The 24,605-nt window shown below is 38.5% G+C and overlaps 1 protein-coding gene across 2 annotated transcripts in view; it reads right to left on the minus strand.

Moving 5' to 3' along the window:
- Positions 1–18,192, minus strand: part of ATP2C2 (ATPase secretory pathway Ca2+ transporting 2) — a 105,635-nt gene extending 87,443 nt beyond the window's left edge. Inside the window, exon 1 of one of the 2 annotated variants that reach the window (XM_074286336.1) lies at positions 17,818–18,192. In XM_074286336.1, the coding sequence (XP_074142437.1) occupies positions 17,818–18,177 (360 nt within the window). In that variant the 5' untranslated portion in view covers positions 18,178–18,192. Of the gene's footprint in view, positions 1–17,813 lie in introns of both variants that reach the window. The other variant, XM_074286337.1, reaches the window with a different exon arrangement.
- Positions 18,193–24,605: the final 6,413 nt, after the last annotated feature.

Consider the following 24,605-nt stretch of genomic DNA (forward strand, 5'->3'; position numbering starts at 1 on the left):
GTTTACAAAAGACTTTATAAACACTCTCTCATTTGATCCTTACAACAACCTTGGAATCAGGTTTTATTATAATCTTCATTTGATGAAGGATGCAGATAAGGAAACTGAGGCAGCGATCAAAGGTCTAAGCAGAATTTGAACTTAGATCTTAACTTCAGGACCTGTGTGCTACCTACTGTGGTAGCTCTGGGAAGACACACACACACACACACACACACACACACACACACACACACACACACACCCCAGCTATATAAAAATGTTATTTATGTTACAGTTTTGTTATTTCAGGATAATCTCAGGGCCTTGAATTCATATCCTGACGTTGTTACTATACTTAACCTATATGGTAATTTCATTTCCGTGAATTTCATTTGTTTATTTGGAAAATTGGGACAATAATTCTCTTGTGACCTACCTTATGGATTTGTTATTAAAAATCTGAGCTGCTAACAGTAAATGGTTGGCCTGTGGGAGGGTTCCCAACAAAAGAACATCATATCAAATATAACATTTTCAGCAGAACAATTTGCATTATCTGTGCATGTGCAGCAGGAGGGGAAAATAGCTGGTCAGTCCAGTGAAGAAGCAAGTCTGCCAGGAATCCAGACCATAAGAACCTACATCAGGGTGGTACTAATAGGCCTGATGGGGCAATACAGCCTGAAAGACATTTTGAAAGTATTAACAAAGCTTAATGACAGATCGACTGAATGACAAAAGGCATTAAAGAATGAATCACCTTTGAGGTATCCTGTCAGACTGGGAGAATGGGGCTACAGTCAGCAACAGGAACAATTCCCTTTTCGGAGTGAAAACAAACAGAATTTAATGTGTTTCTTTCCTCTGCTTCCCAAAGAATATGGCCCAATAAAGGATGAAGGGAAAGCAGGATAGATCATAAATCCTTAACGAGATAATACTGTTGACTTGCCCATGCACTGTATGTAACAGCAATTCATGCTGTTATACACAAAATGCTCTTGAGTAGAAATAGACTTTTTCCTCCATGTACTACAATTGAATTGTAGAAAAATGGGATTTCAAGTCAGAGGTCTTGGATTTAAATACCAGCTTTGTCTCTTGCTTCCTGCATGACCTTGGGGAAGTAATTTAATTTCTCCTAGCCTCAGTTTCTCTATCTGCAAAATGAAGGAGGTGGACTAGATGATCTACTAAGTCCAAATTTTTATTCAAGCCTTCATACTAACCATTAATCTCTCAATTATTAATTTGGAAAAGATTTGTTAAACTTGAAATAATTTTTTATACTTTCAGTATATACAGTTTAAAGAGAAATTTTTTAATAGCTTTTCCAGCTCTGTGAGCAATGCAATATTATCCTTAACATGGCACAGTGGGTAAAGGCCAGGAAGACCCCTGGCTCATATTAGTTGTGAGAACCTGGTCAAGTCACATAATTTCTAAGTGTTCCAGACAATTTTTTAAGATTATGCCTTTTAAAACAGAGATCAGGGGCAGTTAGGTGGTGCAATAAATAGAGCACCAGCCCTGAAGTCAGGAGGACCCAAGTTCAAATCTGGTCTCATACACTTAATACTTCCTAGCTGTGTGACCCTGGTCACTTAACCCCAGTTGCCTCAGCAAAAAACAAACAAACTGACAGACATTAACTTGGACTGGTGGAGAGTTTCCTTATCTGAGAGTTTCCTATATCAATAAAATCATACACCAATCTCTATGTCTCTTCTCTTTGTTGCAAACAAAGAGAGAATATGGGGAAGGATCTATTTTTGCCCTGAGAGTTAGTGACTCTAATTTAGAGGATATACACAAATAAAAAAAACATTTTCCTTTCTCAGAATAAAATAGGCCATTTCTCTTCCTTCCTTCCTTCCTTCCTTCCTTCCTTTCTTTCTTTCTTTCTTTCTTTCTTTCTTTCTTTCTTTCTTTCTTTCTTTCTTTCTTTCTTTCTTTCTTTCTTTCTTTCTTTCTTTCTTTCTTTCTTTCTTTCTTTCTTTCTTTCTTCTTTCCTTCCTTCCTTCCTTCCAGATCAGTACTCTACCTACTGCACCATCTAGCTACCCCCAATTTATTTCTTTAATTGACAAAAGGAAGCCTCAGACCTCAATGGGTCCTCAAATCAATATGGTTATTCCCAATGGCAAAGACTACAATTTGCCCACAACTTATCTGTAAAAGCCATGTACTCATCCTGATGTAAGTCTTCTGTGAGGGTCCATCCAGTGTTCTGGAACTCTTCTTCTAGATTTTTAAAATTATGTAGGTTTTTAAGGTATTGAGGGTATATAGATATATATATATATCTATATACCCTCAATACCTTAAAAACCTACATAATATATATATACATTAGGGTATATATTTCTCATTCTTTGCTTTCTACATGCTCCCTCCACTTTCTTTTCTTATTGTTTATTTTCTGGGTATGTTTTAGACAAGCTTCCAGTCTATTTAAACCCAACATTTATCTCGCCTTTGCTTTTTGGATTACTCACGAGTTTGCTTCTTTGAAAAATGTGGCATTCTATGAATTGCAGTCATATTGTATCAAAAGAAGAATATTGTTGCTAAAAAATGAGATTTTGTTCCTAGCAACTTGGGATCACTGACTATGCTGAAGATGTGTAGTTCTGCCTAATCTCTTCCTCATATTCACTTGTGGACTTTCCTGTTGAACAGTCAATCTATAGTGGCTAAAACACATGTGCTCATAGATTAATCCAATGGATTGTTCATCCAACAGGAAACAGAACATTTTATTCAATATTTACAACAGTATTGCAACACTTTAAAATTTACTTTATTATATATACATATATATTCAATTCAAAGATAAAACAAATAAAGTTAATAAAGAGAAAGAAAAGATAAAGGGGGATAAAAGGAAATAAAAAGAAAGTTAGAAAAAAAATCTAATGAGACAAAGAGGGAAAAGAAAAAGACACACATGGAAGACAACAGGAGAAGGATAAAAAGAAGAAAAAGTAAAGGTCCTGTAGTCTTGGAGATAAGCTAAATGGAGGTAAGATGCTGTACTCACACCTTACCGTTTAATGGGTGGTGGAATCTGATTACTCAATGTTAACAGTTTGGCACCTGCTCTTATTCTTAAACAAGCTGGGCTCTGAAGGAGTTGGACAATTTCAGAAGGGAGCTAGGAAACAATCGTAGCTTGAGCAATAGCATTTTCCTCCACTTACAACATCTCTGTAGCAGACATGAATAGAAGTCCAAGCCTTTGCCATATTCAAAAATATTCAAATAGATCTGCAATCTCCTCTATATGAATGAATGTTCTTTATGGTAACACAAAGAGCTGCTCATTCTGTGCTACTGTTGCTCATGTCTTATCACAAGTTTGTCAAAGGAAGTCTATCCAACATGCTGGGGAACTTTCTCCATTTCTTCTGACCCTGAAGAATTACCAATGGAACACATGGACTGTGTATCACTTCTCCTTCTTGTATACTATGTGATCAATCTACCTTCCTTTTCAATCATGTAGTTCTTTGATATTGTCCTTTACTTTTACTCTTCTTTGTAGGGCTCAATTTGTTCTTTGTTGCAGCCTGTTCAAACCCATCCATGTGCATTTCCACTGCCCTCTGACGGTACTGATTTTCAATAATATGGAATTTAAAAACAAGATAGTATTTTAGAGTTTGTACTCCTATGATTTCAATAGTAGAAAAATGGTATTTAAAAAAGGCCTTTTGTTTCAGGGAGAAGTTTAAGATAACTAAAAGGACTCAAATTTCTCAAAGGAAATCTGAAATTATATTTGAAAAATGAAATGAAATTAAAAACAATCCTACAAAGCACAGAAATATCTTTGACACTGCTAATGTCTGGTATTGTTCTATCTTGTCTTGATTAAATTAACCATTATCATATTAGCACAGGCTCATATCATTTTATTAAATTTCAAAAGAGACTCTTCTAAATATTGTTCCCCCAACAATTACCTCCCAAAGGGTAGATAATCTTTTGAACATAATTTGTCTGGTGAAAGCTCCAGGGAGAAAGTATCATTGCCCTAGATTAAATTACCTTTTATTACCTTAAGCTTTTCTTCACATTATTTTTGATTAATAGATTTCAATTTTACATCCTCAATCCCTTAAGCACTGCCATGAACATAGAAAGTGCTTGATAAATACTTGTTGAATTCTTATCAGAGCCATAACTAGGAATACTTTTTACCTAGAACAAAAATGGACAAGGGGAAAAGGAAAAGAACAAGTATTTATTAAATGCCTACTATATGTCACACACTTTGCTCTAAGTGCTTTACAAATATTCTCTCATTTGATCCCTACAACAACTCTGGGAGATAGGTGTTATTGTGATCCCCATTTTACAGCTGAGGAAATTCAGGGACACAAAATCTATAAGGATTTAAAGTTACTTTTGGATGCAGGTTTTCCTCACTCCAAGCCCAGCACTTTATTTTTTTCACCACCTAGTTGCCTCTTATGTAAATTTCCTTGCATATATTTTTGGGGTGAGGAAAAACTAAAAATCAAAATGGTTATATGTGTGCACATATGGATCAAAGAACTTATTTCCATAATTTTCCCCATAGAGGAAGGTAGGAAAGCTAGAAATTTTAGTTACAACATAGTCCCTTTTTTTATGGAGCTCCTGGCCTAGTTGGAGGCAGGGGAATAATAATAAGATATACAGACAAAAAACAATATAAATATACACACAAATATAGTGTATTAGACAATTGAAGCAAAATTACTGGGACAAACCAAGGAAGAATTCCTGAAAGAGGTGGCATTTTGCAAGTTTGTCAGGAATTTAACAACATTTTAATTCTGTCTTCCTGGCTTTCTTTTCCTACTCTCTTTCCATTTCTTCTATGATCTTTAATTGGTAGAAAATAGCCAGGACAAGGGGTGGGGTGGGAGTGGGAGGTGTCTATTTTTAAATTCCTTGTTGAATAAATTATGTAAAGTGCCAGGCCTAGAATCAGTAAGATTCATCTTCCTGAGTTCAAATCTGACCTCAGACACTTAGTAACTATGTGACCCTGGGGGAGTCACTTAACCCTGTTTACCTAAGTTCCTCATCCATAAAATGGGTCAGGGAAGAAAATGGCAAACCACCCCATTGTCTCTGCAAGAAAACAACAAATGGGGTTACAATGAGTCAGACATGACTGAAAAACAACTGAACAATATGCATATTGTTTTGTTTGGGTTTTTTAAAGATTACAAGAGAAAACTTTCAGTCAATTTCTGTGGGAATGGGGAGGTATAAAGAACAGTGTGAGCAAAAGCAGAGAGGTTAAAAAAATTCTTTTTTAAGCAGAAAGAATACAAGGGATTGATCATAGAGTGTAGAGAGATAGTCATATGTGAGATAAGACTGGGAGGAAACCATAGTGTCAGACTGGGGAGATTCTTGAATACCAGGCAAACAGCTTTGAACATAGTAGGGTCCAATGAAAGGTTCTGAGGAAAGAACTGAATTAATTGGAGGAAGAAGAGAACAGATGACTTGTTAGTCATTGTTTGTGTAAGAAGGGAATAATGAAGGCTTGCCCTAGGAATGAAAAGTACTTACAGATATAGTCAATGAAATTGATGTTGAATGAAAGAATAATGAATGAGCATAATTAAGTGTGAATTTGTGGCAGAGTCCTATAGGAGGAAATTAAAAAGAAAGAGAAATTAGTGAAATCCAGAAGACCAAGAATGGTTTTATGGAGGAGAGGGAAAGAATTTCAGCTAAACTTTGAAGGATAGGTAGGATTTGGAAAGATGAAGGGGAAAGAAGAAAGGAAGAGGTGATGAATGGAAAGTTTCCTCCCTGATTTTTGTTTTATAAATGATAGTAGACAAATAGATGATATAGATATATGTATAATTTCACATACATATTTGTGATAAAATATATATTATTTAATTATATTAATATCTATTTGAGATATATTATAAATGAAACTATATGACCACATTATATATACATACATATATACATGCATATACACACACATATCACAGAGGAAGCTATTTTACATATATACATGCATACTTTATGTAGTACATATGTATGAATATATAACATAGTACAGTACAGTACATAGTATAATGTGTAACCAGCTTCTATCTGAGCTTGGAGATTTTTTTCATGCTAGGTAAACCAGACTCCTAATTGTCAAAGACCTGAATACAGTGTTTTGGATCTGCAGAAGGCTATTACTGAGCTGGTTCCAGAGATTTTCTAGGAAGACATACGGAGAGAGGTCCCACAGACACATAGGGGAAACTGGCTCCTCTATGTGTTCCCACTTTCCAGTTTGTTTTCCTAGAGTCTTCAGAGAAAGAACTTCCCCTTGAGTGAGATCCAGCCCTCTCTCTTTGGTTGAGCTGAGATCTTATCTTGTTCTCAAATGAAAAGCTGCTTTACTTTTGTGTATTTTACCCATTTTAATCTGTATAACTTCTCTGACTTCTATTTACTGTTTTGCTTGGATAAGTGGGTGTAGTCACTATTGGGCCTTTTGTGATGATTTTTATATAGTTTTTTTGGGAAGCCGCTAAACTGGTCAAAATAAACTTAAGAATTACCTCCTCTGTAAGAGTGATCAGGGAAGGGATTGAGTTCTGAATTTATTATTCTTAGACTACCAATATTGGAGAAGGGTAATACTATCCCCTTTTCTCACTGGAAGCAAATCCAGCCTTGGTTGCCCTCCTAGGGATTATTTTCCCTCTTCTTTTTCAGGCTAACAACACTACAAATATTATCCTTGACACTACTATTCTTCAGAGGGCAACTGGATCTCAGATCATATCTCTTAATGCTACATGTGAAACGGAATCAACAGATAGAGAACCTTATCTCATATTTTACTGAAAAAATTGAAGTCTTTTGCTGAAAGCTCCCCCTTCTCCCCTTCTTCCCATCCTACACCATCAAGATTCCTTCTCTACTATCTCCTCCTTCACCCTAGTCTCACATAACAAGATGGCCTTTCTTCTTGCCAAGGCAAACTTCTCTATGTGCTCAAGTGATTCCATTCTACACATCTTTTCCAGTAGGTTGTTCTTTCTACCACCCTGCTCTCTCATCTTCAGTTTCTTGTTGTCTATTGGCTGCTATTTATCTACAAATAAGTCAGTGTCTTCTTCTTACACAAAGACCTTTCACTTGACTCATTCCTCCTACTAGCTATCATTCTGTGTTTCCCTTCTGTGGTGAAACTCCTAGAGAAGACTATTTATGATCTTCTATGTTCTTTTATTCCCTTTCAATATCATCATTTAGCTGAAACTGTTCTCTTCAAAGTTACCAATGATTTATTTGCCAAATCTAATGACATTTATCCTTCTTGACCTTTCTATAGAATTTGATACTATCAGACAATTCTCCCTGATATTTTCTTCTCTTTATTTTCTGACTCTTCCTTGCCTGATCTTTCTCCAGCCTGACCCTTTTTTGGTTTTCATCCAAATCATACCCCCAAACCTTTGACTCTAGTAAGGCTTTGTCTTGGGTTCTCTTCCCTTCTCTCTCTGTACCTATTTGCTCTCATGATTCCAGTGATTATCTCTATGCTGACGATTATCAGATCTATGTATCCAGACCTAATCTCTCTCCACACATCCAGACTCGAATCTCCAAATGCCTTTTAGATATCTTAAGTTCAAAATATCTAAAACTGAACTCATTATCTTTACTTGCACTCTTCCCCTTTCTGAACTTCTCCATTAATGTGGAAGGTCCTACCATCCCCCAGTCATGAAGGATCCCAATCCAGGTGTTATTCTAAGTAAGGAATGCAGTATCTAAGGGCCCCTTCATATTCAACTGTTGCCAATGAAAGAAAGAAAGAATGATTATAAGTAGGGCTTAATTTGTCATAAAGATTGAGTGCTAAAGGAGTTCAGGTGAAAGGGAGATTTAGAGAACTCAGGAAGGACCAAGAAAAACTTCATGGTGGGGAGGTAGAGGGGTGGAAGGGAGCCTGTCTTACCTCATACCTGAACTATTTCAATAACCTTCTATTTTGTCCTCTGGCCTCAATTTTTTTCATTTTAGTCTGTTCTCCACTCAGCTGTTAAAATAATCTTCCTAAAGCACAGGTCTGACCATTTAACCCCTCCAATGGCTTCCTATCCCTCTAGGATCAATAGAAAAATCCTTTGGTTGGTATTCAAAGCTCTTCCTAATTTGTTGTTTTTTTACACATGTACTCTGTGATCCAGGGACACGGGTCTTACTGTTCCTTGAAGAAGATATTCCATCTTTCTGCTCTAATCATTTTCACTGGCTGTCTGCCATGCTTGCAATCCTATCTGTTTTCTTTTCTACCACCAGCCATTCTTAAAGACCCAACTAAAATCTCTACTACAAGAAGCATTTATTTCTTGATTGCCTCAAATGCTAGGAGTTCCTTCCCTCCTCGGATTATTTCCAATATCCTGTTTGTACATAGCTGCTTGCTTGTAGTCTCTCCCATTAGGCTGTAAGCTCCTTAAAGGAACTGTTGATTGCCTTTCTTTGTATCCCCAGTGCCTGGTACATAGTAGATGCTTAATAATTGCTCAATGAATGGTTGACTGACTATACACCTGGTCCTACTATGTCACTTTGGAGCTGGCTTTTAAAGGAAGGATGAGACTACTCATCTGCTACCTATATAACAGGGGTAGTGTAATCATTAAACTTATTTTATTCTCCCTTTCTGTCCTTAACTTCCCCTCCCTTCTTCAACACCATGTGTCTGTCCCCATTCTTCAAGGAAGCTCAAGGTGACTCTCCTCTCCAAAGCCTTCTATGGGTCACAGTAATTTTTCCCTTCTTTGAACTCATAAAGCAATGCCCACTTATACAACTGATTTGATAATGGAATAATATATTATTTTGTGACAACTCTTTTATTTCTGAAGTAAATCACTACCTTTACTCCTTTCCCTATCCTTCTAACCAACTTTCCTATTTCCATGGAGACCACCACCTTCCCAATTATCAAGGCTCAAAATCTTTCTATCACCTTTGACTCTTTATCACAACTAATCATTTGTTAAATCCGGTCCATTCTTCCTCCACAATAACTCTTGCATCCACGCCTTTCTCTCCCGGCACAATCCTGGGACCTTTGGTTTCTCTGCTTCTAAGATCTTCTCTTCAATCCTGCCTCCACCCAGTTGCCAAAATCATCTTGAAATGATTTGGACACAAAGATTCAAATTCACCTGATCAAATGCCTCTGGGATAAAATGCAAACTCCTCACCCTCAGATATCAACCTACTTTTGTTCTAGTTGTTTGTTTATTTGTTTCCTTTCCATTCTTCAAGATCCTTTTTGGTATTTTTCTTGGCAAAGATACAGGAATGGTTTCCATTTCTTTCTCCAGCTCATTCTACAGGTGAGGAAACTGAGGCAAACAGGGTCACACAACTTGTGTCTGAAGCCAAATTTAAACTCAGAAACTCCAGGAACAGCACCCTAACCAGTGTGCCACCTACCGGCTCTCAACCTACTTTACTATTCTCAATTCACATTCCTCATCACAAATTCTACCTTCCAAAAAGACTGGGATATTAAGTTATTTTCCAGATTTCAGAATCCCTATCCTGCCATCATGCATTCTCACAACCTGCCCCCAAATCTGGACTGCATACCCTCCTCATCTCCGCTTTTCTGAATTTTCAGTTTCTTTCAAAGCTAAAGTCTCATCTTTTTTGTGAAGTCTTCCTTACCACCTTCTGCCAACTATCCTGCCCCAGCTAAAAATGGCCTCTCTTCATGTTTTCCGAACATCTTTTTCTCAAACTTGTTTCTTAAATGTTTCTTAAAACATTTATAAAATGGGGTTTTTATATTATCTACTACCTAATACACTTTCTGCTCCTTCTTCCCCCAGGGAACCATCCCTTTCAAAATAAAAGAGAAAAAACCTTTTCAGTGAAACTAGCCAATCCATTAACCAAATCTAACATTATATGCAATTTTCCATGTCTAGAATCCCCTAACTCTACACAGAAAAAAGAAAATAATGACTTATATTTCATCTTTGGGGCCATCTGGACATAATAATTTCACGTATACATTCACATCTTGTCTCCCCAAATGCATAATAAGTTACTGGAAGGAAAGGATCATAAATAACAAATTTATGTATCCCATGTATCCATTGTAGTGCCTCCTACAACACAGACGCAGATGATCAATTATTGGACACTGATTTAAGACTGAAAACCAGTTTTAGTTCCTAAGGGGAAGGCATTACAATTCGTTATAGTCATTCAGTGATTATTCAGAATTAGGGAAGACTTCAAATTATTTTCCAAAATTACAGGTAATCAAGAAGTCACCAATTCATTAGATTAAATTTCCTTTTACAAATCAAAATATGTATTTTTTATTCTAAAGCTTTTTATTTTCAAAACATATGCATAAATAATTTTCAACATTCACCCTTGAAAAACTCTGGGTTCCAATTTTTTTCTCCCTCCCTTCCCCCCCAGTCCCTCCCATAGATGACAAGTAATCCAATATATGTTAAAAATGTGCAATTTTTCTGTACATATTTCCACAATTATCATGCTGCACAAGAAAAATCAGATCAAAACAGATCATTATCAAAAATCAGGAAAAAATAAGAAAACTAATGCAAGCAAACAACAACAAAAAAAGTGAAAATACTATGTTATGATCCATACTCAGTCTCCACAGTCCTCACTCTGGATGTAGATGGCTCACTCCATCACAAGACCATTTCACTGTTGAAAAGAGCCACATCCATCAGAATTGATCATCGTTTAATCTTGTTATTGCTGCAACATGCATTTATTAAACACTCAAACACTCACTGTATGATAGGCACTGGCCTGATATTTATAATGATAATCATTTGTTAAATGGAAACATCAAAACTAGTCAAACCCTGGTATGGCTTATTAGTTTAAGAGTTGATCAAAAAAAGAAGTCAGCAGATTGTATTTTTGAGGATACTCTGTACATTTTCCCCCAGGACTCTTGTAGAGTGAAGTAGGTATAGAGGAAGATTTCTCTTTTCTCCACCCCACCTCCACTCCAGCCTTGGTGTCTTGAAACAGAGCAGCTAATCCAGTAGGAGCCTTCATAACTGCAACAGACCAGGCCCAAAGAGCCTCAAACTTCAGTTTAGTTGAGCTAGTCTAGGTGGAGAATGGACTTGGTGTCTTAGGGAGCCATTTTCTTCTTTAACTCATTTTTACAGATGAGGAAACTGAGGCAAACAGGATTAAGTGATTTACCTAGGGTCATACAGAGCTAGTAAGTATCTTCAAATAACTGCAAGATATTAAGGTAGAAGACAGTTAAAAAGTATGGAAGGGTCAGGGGGGAAATAATTATTACCAAGAAATAAAAGAAATGCTTTTATTTGGAATTTCAGTCTAGCTTTAAGAGACACTAGAAAGCAGTAATGGAAATTTTGCAACTTGGTTCTATTATTCCCTAGCTGTAATTTCAGTAGGTCATCTCCCCCTCTCTTTTTCAGTTTTTCCTTTTTTCTGCTTTAAAGTTATATAATGTGGAGACTTACTATGGCAGAAGAGTAGCTGTTCACATTGAGGCACACAAGCTGTCCTAACCCCTTTCTTTGACCTACCATTACCATTTTATTGATCTTTTTTGGCTAAGAATGACCCACTTCTCTAGTTTTTGAAGACTCAGACATCTAGTTTGGTGGAATGGAAAGAGCTCCTGGCCTTTGTTATAAGAGGATCTATGTCCAAATCCTGGCTTTGCTATTTATAATCTGTTCTGGGCAAGCTAATTAATTTCTCCAAATCTCAGTTTTTTCATCTGTAAAATGAAAGGTTTATACTCAATGATCTTTTAAATCCTTTATAGTTCTAACTCCTGTGATTCTCTTTCTTCATATTTACATAAAAGATTTGACTTTGATAATCTCTAAAGTCTTTGCCAACTCTAAATTCTATGACCCAAGTTGGTTTTACTTCTCTGGGTCAATTTCCTTCTCTATAAAACGGGGGCTAATACCTACACATTCTACCACAAAGATGTGTTGGGGGAAAAAATGTATTATAAAGCTTAAAGCACTTAGCAAACATAAGATATTACTACTATTAAATTAGGTCTTTGTTGTCTGGTTCAGGAAGCTAATTATCCTGTACAATATTGTTTCGATGGCAAATGATTTCCAAATTCCAAACAATGGATGACCTTACCACTGACCCTTTGGAACACAACTTTTTCATAATCTGGGAACTGCCTGAGAGCACTTTTTTCCATGGAGTTCTCAGTTCATAATCTGATTCATAATATCACTATACCCCACTATGTACAAAGCAATATAGTCTACATGCCAGGTATGTAGCCATTGGAGTCATTGAATCAGAATTCAAATCCTTTCTCTGTGACTCATTAGCCATGTGCCTTTAGGTAAATACCTTAGTTTCCTCATCCTCATTTAAAATGAAAAAGTTGGACTCAATGGCCTCTCAGGTCTCATCCAGCAATATGATCTCTTGGGAGACAAACAGGTGTGGTAGCTCTTAGGTTCATTTTGCAGAAGGGAAAGCTGAGGTACTGGGAGAAAGCCTAAGTAACTTTCTCAGGGCACACCCTGAATAATCAGAGAAGGTGGAATTCCCAGCTCATTATTTTAGTCACAAGTGGTTGTCAGGGTACTACTGTTGGTTGGTCCAATTTTTGGAACTTTTCTCTCCCATATTTGATCCTTTTCTTCTATTAAGTGTCGAGAATAGGTTTCTTGACTGAATTGAATTGATCCTGAGTGAAGCAGTAGAACCAAAGGATCATTGTACACAGTAACAAGATTATGTGATGATCAACTGTGATGGACTTGGCTCTTCCCAACAATGCAGTGATTCAAGGCAATCCCGATAGACATGGGATGTGGAACAAAGCATAGTATTTTCACCTTTTTGTTTCTTTGTGTTTTTTTTTTTTCCCCTTTGGATCTGATTTTTCTCACACAAAAATGACAAATATGGAAATATGTTTAAAAGAATTGCACATATTTAACTTATATCAGATTACTTGCGGTCTTGAGAAGGAAGGAGTAAAGGAAGAAGGGAGAAAAATTTGGAACACAAGTCTTACAAAAATGAATGTTGAAACTGTCTTTACATGTATTTGGAAAAACAAAATATATTGAAAAAAATTTAAATAAAATAAAAGCAAAATATGCAACCTTAGGAGGAAAAAAAGAGTGGGTTTTTCTAAAAGGCTTACATGGGCTAATTAGAAACAAGGAATGGGGTACTTCATCCTCTCATCATGATAACTGTCTCCAAAAAGAAGTCTCCTTCTTGTCTTGTAGTTAACTATTATGTAACTGCCTCTACTCCAATCCTTCTCCAAAACTAGCAGATCAGGAGCTGAAAAGTCCTAAGTATCAGGAATACTGACTATCAGTATTCCAATGTCACAATGGAAATTCAATAAATGTGTTATTCTGAACACTGGGGATTCCAAAACAAACAAACAAAAATTAGCTCTCCTAAAGGAGACATAGAATATTGTCATGGGAAGGATCATAGAAGATCCTCATTTTAGGGATCAGGGCTCAGAGGGATGAAGTTACTTGCCCCAGGTCACATCACAAAGTCAGGGTTAGAACACAAGTCTATTGACTCATAGGTCAAAACTTTTCCCACTATACTTTTGTTGCAGTCCAAATCTTCATGAGCCCATTTGGGATTTTCTTAGCAAACATAATGGAGTGATTGGTCATTTCCTTCTCCAGCTCATTTTACAAATGAGGAAACTGAGGCAAACAGAGTTAAGTGACTTGGCCAGAGTCATACAGCTAGTTAATCTGAAGCTAGATTTGATTCTGGTCTTCTTGACTCTAGGCCTGGTGCTCTATCCACTGTGCCTCCTCCTGCTATACTACAGTAGCCTAAAAAGACAAATTTTTGCAGCTTTTTAAGTTTTTCCAATGACTAGTGGGATCCTATTTGTCCCATTTTTCTTCCCTTCCAATTAACTTTTGAGAGAAAACAATTTTTAATGTGCTTTTTTTGCATACATCCAAAGGCTATGTTGTATTCATTCTTTGTGCTTATCTCATTATTAAGCAAGGAAGTTGGAAGTAGAATGCTTTGAGCCTGAGGTTTTACCATTGATTGGTCTCTATCTTTCTTCCATAAATTAAAAAATGCATCTTTGGGCAATCAAAATAACTATTTTCAAAGAGTTTCACATACACAAGTTCCTTTGATCTTCAGAAAATGAGGGAAGCAAGGCAAGGATTGATATCTCCTTTTCATTAATAAGAAAACAGAAATCTAAATAAATGATTTGCACAAGTTTACAAAGTCCAGAATACAAATCCCATCATTCCATTCTGTCCATCAAAAATCAGGACAACTGGGTCCTAATCTTCATTCTGCCACTAACTGGATAGGTGACCTCTGGGTCTCACTCATCTGTTAACTAAGGACAAGATGATCTCTCACATTCCTTTCAGCTAGTCTGTGATTTTATGAATTTCATTATATGATACTTTACCAAAATAAGTCAGAAACAGTCTTTCTTTGCATAATTCATTTTATAAAATACAGGATAAACTAAAAGAGCATGTCTTCACACTGAGGTCCATGTCCATACTCAGAATATAATCTTTATTACTCAATGAAATGTAGACTCTTTGAAAGCCAAAACAGTCTTACTTTTGTGCATATGTCCTCAGCACCTCAGATCAGTGGTCAGCACATAGGATTTAATAAATCTTGTTGACAGATGAGTGCTTGTTGATTACTACCCATTTGAGATATGTTAAAATGTTAAGCAATTATCTAAAAAAAAGTAAAAAAAAAAAAAAAAAAAAAAAAACATTCTGAACAATCTATGGGGAAGGTTACATTAAATATATGAAACATTATAAATTATATAAATTAAACATTACATAAAGTATTAAATACTACACTTTTTTCAGATTCTCTTTCTCTTTCAAATAAGAAACCCTTAACTTGGTTTTTCAGGGAAAATATAATTGTCAAGTTGCATTTCTTTCCCCATCACAAATAATCTTAGAAGTGGAAGGGATTCATTATCAAGTGAGAATATTTGTGAATTATTTAGCACATTTCAAATTTAACCTCAGATACTGAATAGCTTTTTAACTCTGGGCAAATCACTTAGCTCTCTTTGCCTCAGTTTTACTCTGTAAAAGTAGATGGAGAAGGAAATGGAAAACCATTCCAGTATCTTTGTGAAGAAAACCTCACATGGGACTGTGGGCAGTAGGAGATAACTGAAAATGACTCAAGGACAAGAACAATAACAATAAATGGGCATTTAATAAAGGCTTATTGCCTTCCTGAAAGCTTCCACCTTCTTCTATAGTCTCTTCTATAGTATTCCTGACAGTAGTTTGTAAAAACTTAGAACTAAGCTCCCTTGCAGGAGATCAAGGTTAAATCAAGTATTATTATTATTTTTTAAACACTAAGTACCAGGCACCGTATTAAACCCTGGGAACACTCCAAATCACTACTGATCAGAGAAATGCAAATTAAGACCACTCTGAGATACCACTACACACCTGTCAGATTGGCTAAGATGACAGGAACAAATAATGACAAATGTTGGAGGGGATGTGGGGAAATTGGGACACTAATACATTGCTGGTGGAGTTGTGAAAGAATCCAGCCATTCTGGAGAGCAATCTGGAATTATGCCCAAAAAGTTATCAAACTGTGCATACCCTTTGACCCAGCAGCGCTACTACTGGGATTATATCCCAAAGAAATACTAAAGAGCGGAAAGAGACATATATGTGCCAAAATGTTTGTGGCAGCTCTTTTTGTTGTAGCTAGAAACTGGAAGATGAATGGATGTCCATCAGTTGGAGAATGGTTGGGTAAATCGTGGTATATGAAAGTTATGGAATATTATTGCTCGGTAAGAAATGACCAGCAGGAGGAATACAGAGAGGGTTGGAGAGACTTAAATCAACTGATGCTGAGTGAAATGAGCAGAACCAGAAGATCACTGTACACTTCAACAACAATACTGTATGAGGATGTATTCTGATGGAAGTGGAAATCTTCAACATAAAGAAGATCCAACTCACTTCCAGTTGATCAATGATGGACAGAGGTAGCTGCACCCAGAGAAGAAACACTGGGAGGGGAATGTAAATTGTTAGCACTAATATCTGTCTGCCCAGGTTGCATGTACCTTCGGATTCTAATGTTTATTGTGCAACAAGAAAATGATATTCACACACATGTATTGTACTTAGACTATATTGTAACACATGTAAAATGTATGGTATTGCCTGTCGTCGGGGGGAGGGAATAGAGGGAGGGGGGGTAATTTGGAAAAATGAATACAAGGGATAATATTATAAAATATATATATATAAAATAAAAAAAAGTTATAATTATAAAATTAATAAAAAAAAGAAATAAAGATCACATTAACTTTTGGGGAACAATTAAAAAAAAAAAAAACCCTGGGAACACAAAGAAAAATAATAATAATCCCAATCTCAAAGAGCTCACAATCTAATGGGGGGGGGAGATAACACGCAAACAACAACGTATAAATAAGATAAATTGGAGATAATCAGCAGAGGGAGGGAAAGAATCAGCTACTGCCTTCTGCAGGTCAGATTTTAGTCAGAGATCTAGAGTAAACCCCTCTTACTGATTTTGGCTGTGGTTACTTTTGTGTAATCATAGCATTAACAATCAGAACTCATGCATTATTTTTTTGTTAATATGTGTCTAAAATGATATTTCTCAAAGTAGACAGAGTTCATTTAAATCAAGCAATTGTTTCTCTCAGGCTTCTTTCATCTACTGGACTGAGGAGTCAATGAGGGAAAGTTTTCTTTTCCTCTGCTTCCGCTCAGTGTCTGCTTAGTTGCTTAACACCCAGAAGGGAGCGAGTACGTGTTGATTCACCGAAGTGAGTAACATTTCTTGTTGCATTACAGATATTACAGTTTTCCTGCAGTTGTCTTGTGTCGATCGGAAGTCTCTAAGCTTTCTAAGGGCTGGTATGGTTTTTATCTTTCTTGCCTTAGCCCAGTGCTTGGTGCAAGAAAATGGTTAATATAAGCTTTAAAAATAACAGGGATTCAATCACTTCTTAGGCTGCTGGGCAGACAGTATTTAAACTGAAAGTGGGATCAGAAAAGGGATTCCTTGTGATTCACCAGCCTCAGGAAGACATGGACAAAGAACCACCCCGAGGAAGCCTTGCGTTGGGTTACAATCTGAACAGGTGGAGGGAGGGAGTCACCCAGAGATGAGGTTTTGGAGTTTTTATTAATAAATGTTTACTTTAAAGTCTCCACGACCTATTTTATTTTGAAACCTGATTTGTTTATTTCAGAATCCCCAGGGAGAGCGGCGGGACAGCCGGGGAAATCCTGCGCGGTTGGCGAGCAGCCTCACAGCCTGTGTGGTTTGGGGTTCCCGGGTCCCGGGCCTTGAGGGGGTCCAGCAGGCGGCTCCCGGGGTGCCGGTGCCCGCGCCCGTGCCCGGGAACGCGCGCGATCCCCTGCCCTGCCCCATCCCGGATCAGCGCCGCTGCTCAGGTTCGCTCACCTGCAGAGGAGCCGCCTAGCCTACCCCAGCAAGTCAGACAGCCGCGGCCGCCCAGCCCCTCAGACCTCCGCTGGCGCCCGTACACTGCGGCTCGCAGCCTCCTTTCCCGCTGGGGTCCCCCTCTAGGAGACACGGAGGAAGGCACCGGCGCGGTCCCTGGAGGCTGGAGCTGAGCCGCGCCGCAGCGGGGAGCGCAGGGGCCCGCAGCCTCTCCGCGCGTCCCCGGGGGCTCCATCCCCTCTCCCCGCCCGCCGGGAGTCCTCCACTCACCACCAGTCCTTCCAGCTCCGAATCCTCCACTGGCTCGTACTGGCGCGTCAAGCTGAGCAGGGAAAGTTTCTGCACGAGTTTGGAGAAGCGTCTCTCCACCATCTCGACCCCGGGGGGCGGGCGCCGCGGCTCGCGCCGGCTCCCTCCTCGGCTGCTGGGGACAGAGCGCGGCGGCCCCGCCGGCTCCCTGACTCGCTCGGGCCCGGCTAGGCTGCGGCAGGAATAGCCTCTCTGGTGTGCAGGGGGCAGGGCGCGCGCGCCCAGGAGACTGTAATAGGCTGAGCCTAGGTTACCTGGAGCCGGTCCGCCCGCAGGTGATGCCCCGCCCCTTGGGGTGGGGGCGGAGCCAGCGGGCCCCATCTCGGTCCCCGGGCTTTGGCGTGCGCCCCTCAGGCCCGGCTGGCTTCTGCGGGACAGTCCCCCACCACTGCGGAGTGGAACGCGCTCGAGCCGCAGACCCCGCTGCAGGAGAGGAGGGGCCGGGAAGCCCCGGTATGCTCCCGGTGCAGACGCCCTCCCTTCTCCCGGGTCTCCCGGGGTACGCTCTTCCCGGAGGGCAATCCCTGGCGGCAGGGGGAGATGGCTGCGGGAAGGAAAAGCTGCGGCCCTCGAGGCCTAGCTCTGGCGTCCGGGGAGGACTACTCGGAGCTCCTGCCCTCTCTCTCCTTCACGCAATGGGGCGATGCTCTGGGATCTACAACTCAGAGGATGGGGAATTAGCATCAGGCATAGTGATGACCCTTCATTCATTTTTGTTACTGTTACTCAGTGTGTCCCACTCCTCCCTATTGGAGGCTTCCTCTACAAAGATATCGGAATGGTTTCCATTTCTTTCTGCAGTTCATTTTACACCCAATTTACAGAGATCTCTTTTTCTATTAGACTGGGAAGTTCTTGAGGATAGGGATTGTCTTGCATTTGTATCCCCAACACTTAGTATGGTGAATAAACGCTTAAAACAGCTAGGTGGTGAAGTGGATAAAGCCAGGGGGCCTAGAGTCAGGCTAGACTCGTCTTCCTGAATTAAAATCTGTCTTCAGTCACTTCCTAGCTGTGTGACCCTGGGCAGGTCACTTAACTCTGCCTCAGTTTCCTCATCTGTAAAATGAGCTGGAGAAGGAAATGGCCAGCCACTCCAGTTTAGGAAATGAAGTCACAAAGAGTCAGGGACAAAAGGCTGAACAACAACAGAAAAAATGCTTAGTGACTGAATGACATTTGGAAGTGGAAGCCAGCCTCATATCATAGTGGAATGGGGTGTAGTGGGAAGAATGCAAAAATATGAATCGGGAGAAATTTAAAGGACAATATCTTCACTACTTAGCTACATAACCCTGGGAAAGCGACAGTTCTATAACTTCTCTGGAACTTAGTACCAAAGTGGTTCTCAGTATCCAACATAGAAAGACAACCTTAGGGGCAGCTAGGTGGCACAGTGGATAGAGCACCAGCCTTGAATTCAGGAGGACCCGAGTTCAAATCTGGTCTCAGACACTTAACACTTCCTAGCTGTGTGACCCTGGGCAAGTCACTTAACCCCAGCCTAGAAAAAGGGAAAATAAATAAATAAATAAAAAGACAACCTTAACCCCCATCCATCCAAATGTTAGCAAACGTTTTCCCAGGATTCCTAAATTGTGGCTTGGTAACATTTAAGAAATTGTTCTAAAACTGTATTTCAATATAATTGATCTCTTTTGTAATCCTATGTAAAATTTTTAATGCATTTAAAAGAATGATTCTAAGGAGTTCTTAGCCTTCACTACACTTCCAAAGGGGTCCAGGTCATTGAAAAGTTTAAGAACTGATAGATTCACAAACTGCCCTCAGCAGAAGAACTAACACTAACATATAGCTTGTCTAGCTATAAATCTGGCTGATAAGTATAATAAAGAATGCTGGAGGAAGATTCTGAAAGGCCTGAGATCTAATCCAATCTCACATGCTTATTATCAATATGACTCTGGGCAAGTCACTTAACCTGGTTTTTCAAGTGTAAAATGGAGAGAATTTAACTCCCAGGGTGATCTTGATAATCAAATGAGATGATATTGTAGAGCATTAAGAATAGTGATAAGGGTAATAAAAGTTTGTTTTCCTCCCCTCAGTCCTTTTTCCACTCCACCAGAGCCTTTTTAAGTAGCAAAAGCAAGTATGTTATCTAGTGACAGTCTTTTGTTAGCAAGTCCCTTTATCTTTTAAGTCTTTAATTTCCTGAACTGTAAATAACAACAAACAAACCTAACCTCTTAGGCAGAGTGGTTGTGAGGGAACTGATTTATTAACTTAAAGCATTATACAAATGTGAGCTATTATTTCACAGGTTCTCTGTTCCCTTCCTTCCCTGTTATATAAGTAGAAGGGTCAGAATAGTGGGATCTCACACCAAGTTCTGGAGTATTAGAACTCTGGCCAAGAAGTCTTTCCAGTAGACCAAGAAGCAGCTTCCCAGCTAGGGAGGAGTCTCCACCCATCCCAGTAAAAAGAGGTAGAAGGGGAAATGATCTCCACCTTTCCTGCTAGTCCGTAGACAACTGCACTGTATGCACAGTTAATAGTACTTTTCCTAGTTGAAACCTTTTGCAAACAGCTTCTTGGCATCTGGGCCCTGGGCCCAGCCGGAGACCAGTGGGTGAGGTTAAGTCAAGTGAGAACACCCATAACCTAATACATCTGGAGCATAAGACTTATTAAATGCCTGAGCTAATATAGACTGTGGAGTATGTGTAAAAGAGATTTGGAGGATTGTTGATTTCTAGTCTTTATGAAATAGGGATTTACTCCAAATTGGCAGCATTGAGCTAGAATCTTGGACTGGAAATGAAAATACTGCAATGAGAATGGAAGATCTGGGGTTCTTCATGATAAGAAACATATTTCAGGATTTAGGATAAAAAAGGATCTATTCATCTATTTCAAAGATCACTTACTTCAAATTCTTACTTATAATAAAATTTAGCCCCAGAGGGAAACAGGTTCTCTGGTTCCATATCCATTGCTCAATATTGTTATTTTAAAGATTAGAAAAGTGAGGCACACAGAGGAGAAATGGAAAAGTCAGGACCTGAACTCAGATGTTAAGGAAGGCACAAAGAACTCTGGGTTACCTTTTGCCTTGTATTCCCAACTAACGGAATGGAAGATCTCCCAGGGACCCCATCCCATTCTCTACTAACCCTTCAACAGCGATTTGAAACTTTAAATGCCATCCAGTAAGTGTTTATTGAAGGTTTTTTTATGTACATATTACTATGTTACCTTTTGTGTGGATTACCAGAGAATTAGAGAATACAATTCCTGCCCTCAGTTATAATAAAATAATAGAACAACAGATTTTAGGAGTTGCTGTGGCCAAAGGAGAATCCTATCTATAATATCTCTCACAAATGGTCATTCAGACTCCATTTGAAGCCTTTCAGTAATGAGGAAGGAGCTCACTACTCCCTAAAGAAGCCCATTCCACTTTGGGTCAGCCCCAACTGTTAGAAAGGTTTTTGTTTCAACCCCGGATCTACTCATCTTTACCTTTTACTCATTGCTCTGCCCTGGGGCTAAATCTAATCTCCCTTTAATATGACAGCCCAAATGCTAGAAAATAGCTAGCATATGTCTTCCCTCTTCCAACCCTCCCTTCTATTCTTCAGGCATAAATTGCCCCTTTTTCTTCAATTAACCCTTAAGCAGGATCTCCAATTTCCTGTTCATCCTATTCATTCTCCTCTGAAAAGTCCCATTTTATCAATATCCTTCCTTCTATGTAGTATTCACAATTGAATACAATATATTCATTCTGACCATGATGATGATATGATTATTGCCTCCCTTTTGTTGGATGCTATTCTTTCAATGCAACCTAAGATCAAATAGGAAGCTTTGCAATCAATCTAATTGGAGAGACAAGACTAAGATAAATGAAGCAATTAGAGAGCAATAAACAAAAAGACATATGGTAATTAAGTATCAAATGAGATGTTGAAGCCAGTAAATAAAAGGAATATTCCCACCTGCTATTTGTTCTATGAAACTATGATCTTAAAATTAGCTGACATCCTCTAAGCATTAGAAGGTTTGCAGAGGCAAATCAAGGCATTACTCTGTGATGTCATTGGTCCTTTTTGAAAATGAAACACAAAGAACAACAGTTTCTACCTATAGGCAAAGTCTAGATTCTTCTATCTAGGTCATCTCAACAAATAGATTCCTTATACATGGTGAACTTAAATTTCCATTTCTCTGATGTAGTTCCTAACAAAACTACAACTTATGGCTGGATTTTTAGTGTCAAAGTGCAATGCTCTTTAAGTCCTAACTTGTCTTTCTTCTTCCATGAAGCTTTTCCCAAAGTCCAGAGATAATATCATTTTCTGAATTTCTCCTTTACAGACATCTACCACATAAAGTTGCCTCAAAAGATAGTCAGACTCAGTGAAAAGAACACTAAATTTAGAGCCAGACTTTCTGGGTTCTGATCTTTCTCCTGCTATCTGTGAGTCTCTGAGCAAGTTGTTGAACTTACTGTAAAATGAGGAGGCTGGATTATCAAAGGTGTTCAACCCATGATGCCATAAAACCATTGAATTAAAATTAAATTTAAATTGAATTAAAATGTAATTGAGAAATGTTTAACAAAATAAAATACAACACAGATAATGCTAATTTATGTTTTTCTAAGACAATATGGCAGCATTATTGTTATTACAAATGAGGAGACTGAGGCAGATAAGGTTAAGTGACTTGCTCAAGATCACACAGCTAATTAGTATCTGAGGCCACATTTGAACTCAGGAAGATGAGTGTTCCTGACTACAAATCTGGAGCTCTATCCACTAAGCCAGCCACTTCACTGCCCTAACATAGTACCTATGAGGCAACTAGATGGTTCAGTGAATAGAACGCTAGGTCTCTAGTCAGGAAGATTTGAGTTCAAATCCAGCCTCAAATGTTTACTAGCTGTGATCCTGGGCAAGTCACTTCATCTCTGCCTTAATCCATTGGAGAAAGAAATGTCAAATTATTCCAGTATCTTGCTTAAAAAACAAATAAAGAAACAAAAACCCCATATGGTGTCAGGAAGAGCTGGAAATGACTGAATAATAACAAAGTCAATAGGTAGCCTGCAGGAATCAGTTTGAATTTGAGTCTGACACCATTAGACTGAATGATTTTTAAGGTCCCTCCTACATGTAATTAATATTGTTTTTTCAATAATTGTGTTAATAAACTCTAACCAAATCCTACTGTAAAGCCATGAAACTCAGAGTAAGAGTGTTTAGCCAGCCAAATGTCTATGTAAAGTGTAAACTACATTTTTCCTACAGGACTAATTGCCCTTTGTAATATTGTTTCACCTAAGCTGAAACAATAAAAACTATATAGTATAGTATATAGATCACTGTCCATGATGTTGGGCAGACCTGGATTGATATTGCCTCAGATTTAGATGTGTCTATATGCCTCTGGATAAGTCATACAACTTCTTTAAGTTTCAGTTCTTCAAATATCAAATTGGAACAATAATAGCATTCAGAAAGGAGCTGTTGTCATCAAAATATGGTAAGGACCTGGAGGAACGTAGTAATAATGGGAATGGAATAAAAGGAAAAATACAAAGAAATATTGTATAGGAACAGATGATAGCGGTCTCCATCCCAAAGAAATCATACAAGAGGGGAAAGGACCCAGATGTGCACAATTTGTTTGTAGCAGCTCTTTCTGTGGTGGCAAAGAATTGGAAAAGTTGAGGAATGGCTAAATAAGTTATGGTATATGAAAGTAATGGAATATTATTGTTCTATAAAAAAATGATGAGTAGGCTGCTTTTAGAAAAGCCTGGGAAAATTTACATGAACTGACGCTGAGTGAAGCAAACAGAACTAGGAAAACATTGTATACAGCAATTGCAAGATTGGGTGATGATGAACTGTGATAGATTTGGTTCTCAGAAATTCAGTGATACAAGTCAATTCCAGCAAACTTTTGGATGGAAAATGCCATCCACATCCAGAAAAGGAATTATGGAGACTGAATGCAGATTGAAGAATACTATTTTCACCTCCATTGGGACTCCATTGGGCATCAGAGTGTAGAATAATTCAGGGAAACGGGATGAGTGGCCCAGGTCCAGGGCCCCAGGCAAAAAAGACTTGGGGCATGATGGCAGCTGATGTTACACCCAAAGAGCCTTTAGAAGGTCAAGGCTCTGATTTGATCAACCAGGAGAAAAGCAATCACAGGCAGAAAGGGATTACCTGATAAGTCAGCCAAAAGGCAATCAGATTGCAAAAATGGATTACACTTGGAGAGAATACAGGCCTTTTAAACCAGAAGGGCAGTGTCCAGTGCAAGCAGCTCCACTGTCCTTAGATAATCGCCAGGTGATGTGGAGAGACCCAGAAAGTGGTGAATGGAAGGGACCAGACAGGTTAACTGCCTGGGGAAGAGGGTTTGCTTGTATTTCTTCAGATGTAGAAGGAATCAGATGGGTGCCAATGAGTCGTATTTGCCTTGTCCATCGGAGAGAGACAGAAAAAGAGAAAGACCTCAAAACAAAGTAGAAAATCTAAGAAACACCTGACACTGAAAGAGCATGGCTAATAAGAAGACTGTTAAAGAACTTTAAAACCAGAAGGAATCATTGGATTTCCTAACACAAGATGAGACTAATGGACAATGGACTTATGGACATTTATAAATGCTCAATTTATGATTATTTGATCATGTTATTTGTTACATACTTCTAGCATGTGTTATGTTACTATGTGTTTATGTTACTATGTGTTTATGTAATC

The sequence above is a fragment of the Sminthopsis crassicaudata genome, chromosome 2 (genome assembly GCF_048593235.1).
Source record: "Sminthopsis crassicaudata isolate SCR6 chromosome 2, ASM4859323v1, whole genome shotgun sequence".
Classification (NCBI taxonomy): Eukaryota; Metazoa; Chordata; class Mammalia; order Dasyuromorphia; family Dasyuridae; genus Sminthopsis; species Sminthopsis crassicaudata.